Source organism: Lepidochelys kempii, chromosome 1 (genome assembly GCF_965140285.1).
Source record: "Lepidochelys kempii isolate rLepKem1 chromosome 1, rLepKem1.hap1, whole genome shotgun sequence".
NCBI classification, from domain to species: domain Eukaryota; kingdom Metazoa; phylum Chordata; order Testudines; family Cheloniidae; genus Lepidochelys; species Lepidochelys kempii.
Genome location: NC_136380.1, coordinates 190,852,456 through 190,861,459, shown reverse-complemented (window position 1 = coordinate 190,861,459; position 9,004 = coordinate 190,852,456). Strand labels below are relative to the sequence as shown.

The window sequence follows — 9,004 nt, the reverse complement described above, 5'->3', positions numbered from 1 at the left end:
AGCATTAGAGTTGTTTTGTTTCTGTAAAATGCTTCACTGCCAAGCTAGTTCAAAGAGGAATGGTGCATGCTCATTAGTGCTGTAAAGAAATCCGGCAATATCATAACTGCATCATATCATGTTCCGAAGGTTTGTTTCTTGCCATTAATTATTTAAAGAAATGAATTTCTCAAATGGAGCATTTTTGAGATGGTCAGTCATTAATCTTTGTCTACAAAGTTAAATGCTTGTAAAAGCAGCCCTTACTTGAAAAGACAGAACATCAATATTATAGGTGACATGAGGCTAATTCCATTCCCGGTCAAGGGTAGAACACAGGGTCAGTGCTCTTAATTAATACCCACCAGTGAAGGACCATTTTGGGACCAATTCTGATGTTACTCTGGTTCATAGCTGTCTAATTCCATTGAAGTCATTTATTTTGGATTTACACTGATGTAATAGAGGTGGGAATCTGCCCCAGTATCTTGAAAACCCAACTAGATCTCCCTTTGTGGTTGCAGCATGGAGCACTACGTTTTCTTAGCCCAGACCTAGACTGGAAAGGAAGAGATGCTGTAATATTCTACTAGGCTTAAAGAAGCAGAGCACTTATATGAAAGCCCTGGGTCTCAGACATATGGGTAGCATTGGCCCTATTCTCCTTCCATTGAAGTCTGGTGTGAGATGTCTGGCAGGTCTGGCTAACTGATCACATTGCAAAACAGAGACTCTCTCACCCAGTATCTTCTCCTAGCAACTGCATTAATGATAGATGCTTCATAAACTCCTGTGAAATTTAAGTGTGCATGGCTGACTTGGGTGTGCAGGTAAGTGCATTTGCAAGCCTGGCCTTCTATAAACCAAACAAACAATAGGGCTTACTGTGAAATCCACACTGGAGGGGCAAGAGGAAGCACCACATCCGTAAAAGGAGGAAAATGTATGTTGCAAACTTCAAAGACCATTTTACTATTGGGGAAAAAATCAGTAGGAAAAAAACATTAATTACAGATGCCTGGATATTTTTTTTTTTTAAAGAAAGCATTTCAGCTAGTCTTTGTGGAACTGTGCTGGCTTTATATCTTTGAATACCTTTTGAAATCAAAAAGTGTTTGATGTGACTGATACAAAAGTCAGCGTGTTGCCTTTGACAAAGCCCTGGCAAGGTTTATAGTGTGGGATGATTCACTATTACTGTGAGAAAGCTTTAGTGATGTTAGATGTTAAAATTTGCCAGGAGTGTCTTCATTTGGTGAATTTTTTGCATGGATGTCTAAATTTAATCCTTAAAAAGGTGACACGCCTCTGATCTATTACAGAGGAGAAACATTTTGTTTTATCCTTTTCAGCACATTTTAATAGCCAGCAAATACTGCACAGGGAAGAGTTGTATGTGAAACTCCATGAACAAATGCTATATAATCCTGGACATTTGTTATCTACCTTCACCCACTTGATTAGTTTGTTCAGATGCAATTCAGGTCCATAAGGGAAAGAGACCATATTAGTAGAACTGAGCTTCTTAGAGAGCCATAACTTACTCTTTTGAATGAAGTACCACTGTGCCGTTTGTAAATGATAACTTCTATGAAGAAAGGAGTTATAGAAGTCTAAGTGATACAAATGCTAGCATCCTGCTCCCTCTTGCAGAGCCAGCTTGGGCAAGATTTAGCCCCTTACCCATATAACACCACTGTAATCTAATCACTCCTAAAGTGAAGGGAGGAGACCAAATTAACACTTGGGGCATAGTCACTGAGTGGAGAGGAAATGTTGGCTAAAAACATCAGCATAAACTTTACTCTCACAATGTTTTTCCTAAAACATTTTGGTGCAGATTTTTATAACCTGCCCTCCATTCTTCTGCACTTGCAATATGTTGGTACTAATGATAATGATCCCTACCTAGATTCTGTTACCACCTAAAACATGCTAGGTTCTTTCTAAAGTCTGAAGAGCAAATAATTGCAGGAACTATTATTTGTGGGTGCCACTCATGTTATGCAGATATATTACAGGACTGCACCCACTCATCAGATAGTTGGATATCCAAGTGATATGAACTATGACTATAAATAATTGTGCCTGGAAAATTGTAGCCTCCTTGCAGATTGAGAGTTGCCCAGGTCACCTCTAGTTAGGACCTTAAAGTGGTCCAGCTGGATATTCAGTTTCTGTCCATCATTGACAATCTTATGGCACCCCCCAAAGCTTTTAGCGACTGCATGATCACTGACTGTGTAACAGCATTCCTCAGTGAACTCACTTTGTAAGGTGAAAATGACTAATGAAACCTTGGAAAAGGACCATTCTGGTATCCTATGTGTTAGTGACAAATGTAAAATTGGTGCTTGGAATGTCCAAATAGCTAACACTGTCATCCTTGTCAAGCAGTTGAAAAGCCTGTATATTGATATCTGTATCTTACAATTTGAGGTACGGTATTCATTTTTTTCTGTTTAATCAGAGAGCTTTCTTTTCTCCTTTTGTTCCCCTGGTACTTAATTTATTAACACCAAATGTTGTTTTAAGAATTGTAATTTTTTTTTTAAAGAAAGGCTTTTTTTTTTTGCATGATCCAAATTCTGCTTTATTGTACTAGTATAAATCCACAAAAGTCAGTGGCATCGTTCTGGGCTTACAACTGATGCAGCTAGCCCCATTAAGTATATGCTTAATTTTAAGCATGTGGGTAATCCCACTAAAGTTAAACACATACTTAAGCGCTTGTCTGGACCGGGGTTGCTGAGAACAATACTAATTATTATGTATTATTATTTTTTATGGTTTATTATTAATAATGTTTGGACCTGTTTCTTCTGTTTCCTTGAAGGTGGCAATCCTTGGGATAAAATTAAACAATATGGCTGATTCCCAGTCACTCGAAGGTCAATATATACTACTCTGGAGTGCAAAGGAGCCTTAAAGTGGTTGTATATGTAGGTATTAAAGGGCCTTAGTGTACATGAGAATTAGAGCCCACATCTGGATTTCAGGTGCTAGAAAATGTGCAAAATATTGTATGCAAAATGTGAAAATACAGAAGCTGATAAACTTCTCTCATTAATCTTGCTTCTTGCATGTAACGTCAACCCAGTTTAGTTGATACTGGCAATATTAAATCATTAATAAAGCCCACCATTAATCTAGGGAATATGGATTCATATTTGAACAGCAAATGAGCTTTGAGTTATTGAATTTTTTTATACTGAAAATTACCACAGATTCTTAAGTAAGACATTTGATCATCAGAACAAGAGGTGTACAGTTTAAATGAATCAAAGATATGCAAATACACCTTGAAATGAAAAGAAACTTGTAGATTCTCCTTTATTGCATGTTGAAAACATGGAGGCACTTACACATTCAAAAATTCAACAGAGCTTTACATAAGACGAGAATACACTAAAGTATCCGTACAGGAAACAAAATACAGCTAGTGCCCCTATCAGAAACCTGTGTGATTTAGTGTGACTTAACTATTTCCTGTGTTCCGCAATTTCCTGTGTCTCTCTAGGATTTACGAAACAAAAAATCCAAACTTTTTTTCTTGTGTGGTACACATGTTGACATCAGGGCCAGCTCTAGATCTTTTGCCACCCAAGCGAAAAAAAAAAAGGGTGGCTGTAATGCCACCCCTGGAACTGTGATGCCCCAAACACGTGCTTGCTTTGCTGGTGCTTAGAGCCGGTCCTGGTTGACATAAACATCTGTCATATTGACATTCTTATTTCATGTTTCTATGATTGTTGTGGAAGGCAAGGAAGCTGAAAAGCATAAGATCTACTTTCCTGAAGACAATTTGACTTCCTGGGGCTGTTGCTACTAAATTTCAAATGCAGCAATTATTTAACTCGCATGTTTAGATTGACCAATTCACCAAAGCCCCATTTCAGCACAGCATTTAAGCACAAAATTCAAACTGATTTCAATGAGCCCTAAGCATGTGCTTAAGTGCTTTACTGAACTGGGTCCAAATGAGGTAAGTGCGGTGGGCGGTGGCACTTTTTCCGTAAGTATTTAAAGGAGACACATTGGGGAAACTTAAGCAATTTTGCATCATGATGCCACTTCACAGTGGTGGGGCATTAGCTGACTGGTGATTAGCTATTGGAGACTGGCTTCAAGTGATCTTTAAGTTTTCCTTTTACCAAGGACCTGAGACTGGCTTCTATGGGAAACCATAGCAAACATTCATCCATTATACTCATAATGTTATGTAATAAAGTCAGGGTGAGAAGTGAAGTTTAAGAGGGAGGTGGGAAAGCAGCCAACAAAATACAATTGAAAAATTAGGCCCAGATTCTATACTTTGGGGTACATTTACATTGTGCAGTACCTCACACCACAGGGAACCCCATTTATTTCAGTGGGATTTCCAGAGGAATTAAGGTAGTTCTCAAAGTGAGTAAGGATGGCATAATCCATCTCTTGGTAAGTAAATTTCTAATCCTGGTGCACCAAATATATTACAATTTGGCCCTTAGAAAGCAAACCCTGATTCAGGTATTTTGATAGATAATAGTTCTGTAATTGGAGGTGAAAAGTAGTCACTGCTTAAGCCTGTTCTCTCCTTTGTTTGTTTGTTCATGTTGACTAAAATGTGAGAGCAGCCAGAATTACTGGATGTGTGAAAATGAGACAGGGAAGAGAAAGCCCACTCAAAGGAGATTAAGGAAGCCAGAAATGTGTGAACTGGATACTTCCCAGAAAACTCATTCCTTCCTGCCTTAATCAACTTTCCTTGTTAATCTGGCTGAGAGGGGCTATGGCTTTAAGTATGATATGGCTGTAAAATTTGGGGCTTCCTGTAAATAAACAACTCTAGCTGAAATATGGCTTTCAAATGCAGCTGTATCCCTCTCTCTATAGGTCCACAGAAGCAGAAGTGATGGGGATTTCATCCCCAGTTTTGAGGGATTGGCCTGAGGAGAGAACTAGTCTAACAGTTTTATGTATGAAGGAGTGACTACGAAACTCTGGACCGCGACATTCCTCATGAATGGGGAAGTCTGTTTGCTTGCCTGTGAGGTCCCTAGCTTAATTTGGTAAATTCCAATTTGGTGTCCTGTAACTCTGACTGATGTTGCTTCATCTGTGCAACTTATCTGTATAAAACTGCTGGCATTTGTTTTCTGATAATAGCATGGTACTGAATTAATTTAAGTGTGGCAGTGTGTCCCTCTTAATGGAGCTCTGAATCAAACAAACAATCAGACAGCCTTGAAGTTTGAAGTACAATGCTGGGATTCCTTGATGGAAAACATGGAAAGAATTAATGTTAACCCTAAGCTAGTCTATCCCAAGGAGTCATCGAATGTCATCTTCTGTCATTTTGATTTGTTCTGCGGAAGTGTGCAACATAAGTTGAAATGCACCTATAAAAGGAGGTTTCGAGTGGAAAAGTTGGTCCAGTACATTATAAGGATTACAAAGCCACTTTACTAATTTCTTTCTTTTTAAGAAAAGATGTGATATTTACTAAAAGCTTGGGTTTGGATATTGCACCCCAAAATCATGCTGTGATTCAGAAGTCTAGTGACAGGGACCTTGGGCTCATAACTTTAGACTTTTCAAAAAACACATTTTCCAAAACCTGCTAAGACATTTTCATACATTTTGTTTTAGAAACTTAAATGAAAACCGTTTTGTTTAGATTCAAACCTGCTCATAGCGCTTGCAACCCAAACACCACAGCTGTGTGCTAAAGCATCAGAACGAAGAGTGACAGCCAGACTGGCCTGATTTGACTCTTCAAGCTGAGTAAAACACAAAAAGGGAACTGCATCAGTGGTGGAAAAAAAGATGGTTCCACCCAAAAGAAATCTTTAAATCTAGTTTAAAGATATTATCACTGACATGGATAAGAGCATTTTCACAGGATTTTAGTCTTCATCTTGTCTTTTTATCGCCGAAAAAAAGTGGAGTTTATTTTATCTTCCCAAACTACATTAAGGGGATAGAAACATTCCAGTTGAACTCCTTTCTCAGAACATTTTGAGTAAAATAATACAGGTTTCATTATGACATGAGACTCATTACGCAAATTATATCTGAAGGGAGAATGCTAGTTTAAGAATTCATTCATTTCATACGCAGTCAGTGGGCACGAGTGGGATCGAATGTCATTGTGTTTAGAGATGGCTTCATCCAGATCCAGCTGTATGTCGTTGACCTTTACCTCCATGCAGCCATTGTAAAAGGCCGTCAGTAGTGTAGCACCAACGGGAACATCTACACAGAAACCACATTAAATGAATTACGCCAAGACTTCCAACATCCTATATGCTTTTCATATGAGTAAAAGCATGGAAACTTCCCATTTCTCATCAGTCAATGATCCATGGCAGGAAATGACAACTTAATAGGAAACATTTCACTTCCCTCCATAAACTCTTCTTCCCCTTGTTTGAGTGTTTAAGATGATGTTCGCAAACTGAGGAAGGTTTGGAATATTTGCAATATGCATTAGAACAGTGGTCCCCAAACATTTCACGTCAGGCCCCCCTTACTCCTGTCCACATCACCCCACCCACCCCGGGATCTGGGGATGCAGCTCCTGGGAGCGGGGGCGGGGGGTAGGAGCGGGAGGGAGGAAGAGTGTGGACAGGGGTAAAGGGGTCGTGGCTGGGGCTGGAGTCATGGCCGGGCCGAGGGTGGGGCAGGGACGGGGCTGGAACCGCAGCCAGGGCTGGGGCCAGGAGTACAACCATGGCGGTGGGGGCTGGCAGCTGGGGGCGAGGCTGGAGGGCTCTCCCTTCCCACCCCTCGTGGGGGCTGTCTCGGGCCCTGCCTTGCATCCCCACTCTGAACGCACCCAAAAGTTTGGGGACCACTGCATTAGAACCTTCCTCTAATCTAAAAACCTAACAAAATGGAAGATTTTCAAAATAATATATACTTTCTTGATTGGAGAGTGTTAATACCATATTTCCTGGCATCCCCAGTTTTCTTGTCCTGACCTAGTAACAGATGTTTATGTATTTAAAATTCACTGTTAGAGTAATCTTTCTATCTGGCCAAAAAGCTACTCTGGGTTCCAATCCATAGTTCAAAAACAGGGGACCCCATGAGAACTCTCCAGACTAGTTTTGTCATTTCTTCTTTCCAGTGAGTTCTCTGTAAAAGTCCCACTCTTTCCATTTCTAATCTATTCAGACCTATTAAACTAGGCCAATGTCAGCCAATGATGCATTGTCAGCAAACAATACATTTACTTCATTACAAATGCTCAAGCAGGCATTACTGTGAGGCATAGGGTACAACAAAGTTCTTGTGAGGTAGGTTGGAATTGATCCAAGGTCAAAGAGATTTAGGACTGTAACTCACGCACTTGATTTTAATGGGAGTTAGGCATCTAAATACCTTTGAGGATCTGGTCCTGAGCATGTTCAGCAACTAGAATCAACTGGGTTAGTAGCTGATCTCAAGAATGTCATCTAACACCCCTGCACAATGTGGCTATCTCTAAAGAACCTATAGTTGATGATCATCCAGCCTTGCCATGAAGTTTTCCAGTGATTGTGATTCTCCCATTTCCTTTGGAAGCGTGACACTGTAGTGGGGCAGATTGCCCCCTCCCCCCAGTCAAGAAGAGATTAGTTCCTGTGATTCCAATCAGCCCCAACCTGCTGCACTTGTGTGGCTTGTCAGGCCTGGGGGAGGGCCCTTAAAAAGGAAGAACTCAGCACAGCTGGAGTGATATTTTGAAACAAGCAGAGCTAGTGCCTCTAGACGTGGGTGCTGTGTTACCAACTAATGAACAGTTGGTGAATGAGGCCTGCCTGAGCTCTCTGAGGAAGGAGATGGGCTGGTCTGTTTTTTCTGTTATAACCCCCAGGGACTAAGCCTTGGCTTTAGCAATGCAGGTAAGTGGGAGCTGAAACTGCCTTTGGGGCCAGAAAGACTGTTTCCCACTCCCTTGCATGAGGATGAAGGCCCAAAGTTGGGGGTGGAAGTATTTTCCTTTTGTTTGGACTGCTTTATATGCCCTCCAGAAGAGAGTGGACCTGCTACAAAGTATAGTCAAAGGTATGAACCCCATGCTCCAGAACCAAACCCCAGGATTGCTGTTTTCCAGAGAACAATGTATTAGGTAATTAAGGCACCCATGCAAGGGGGTGACCTTGAGACATAGCCTTTGACAGATATATTGCCCGCTTGAGTTTACTCTGCTGTAAGCCAAGGTGCTTAGAGACTCTACTTGCAAAATCCCAGTAGGACTAGTCTTCTCTATTCAGATTGCTCAGCTGCATAACAGACTGGTACTACGGAACCCCACATGCCTCACTGAAAAATAATTTACTGAATTATTTAAAAAAAATTAATCTCTGTGTTACTGAAATTTTGGAGAAATGTAGCAGAGAGAGACATTCCAATTAGAAAAGGAGGACTTGTGGCACCTTAGAGACTAACACATTTATTTGAGCATAAGCTTTCGTGCGCTGCATTCCGATGAAGTGAGCTGTAGCTCACGAAAGCTTATGCTCAAATAAATGTGTTAGTCTCTAAGGTGCCACAAGTCCTCCTGTTCTTTTTGCAGCTACAGACTAACACGGCTGCTACTCTGAAACCATTCCAATTAGAAAAGCCATAAGATATGCATTTGCCTTAAATAGATTTGGAACTTCACAACATTGTTCTCTACTGCTCATTTTGTTTGTGGCAGCACAGGGATACTTTAAGTGCCCTATTTTACTCATCAGTAATCCCTTCACCTTTTCAGGGATCACCTCCAGGGGTTCCTATGATCAAGTTAACATTGTATGGTAACTGTTGGAAAATGTTATCTGAAAACATTTTTTGTCTATGTTTTTGGAAGAGGCAATTACTGTAGTAACTAAGAACATTGGGGGAAAGAAGGTGTCTTAGAGACAGATTTCTTTGTGGAAACTATTGACAACAGCTGACTTTAATGATAATCACAGTACACATTCTCCAAGTGTGAATGTTGGCTCATTAGCCAATAGAGATACTTGATTTAAACCAGCAGCTCATTTCCTACAGCTTTGTTTACACTACA

At 40.4% G+C, this 9,004-nt stretch overlaps 1 protein-coding gene across 1 annotated transcript in view; it reads right to left on the bottom strand.

Annotated features, from left to right (window-relative positions):
- Window positions 1-3,287: 3,287 nt before the first annotated feature.
- PROS1 (protein S) overlaps window positions 3,288-9,004 on the bottom strand; it is a 45,227-nt gene continuing 39,510 nt past the window's right edge. The window contains 1 exon segment of the mRNA XM_073305611.2: window positions 3,288-6,216. Within this exon segment, the coding sequence (XP_073161712.1) occupies window positions 6,050-6,216 (167 nt within the window). The 3' untranslated portion in view covers window positions 3,288-6,049.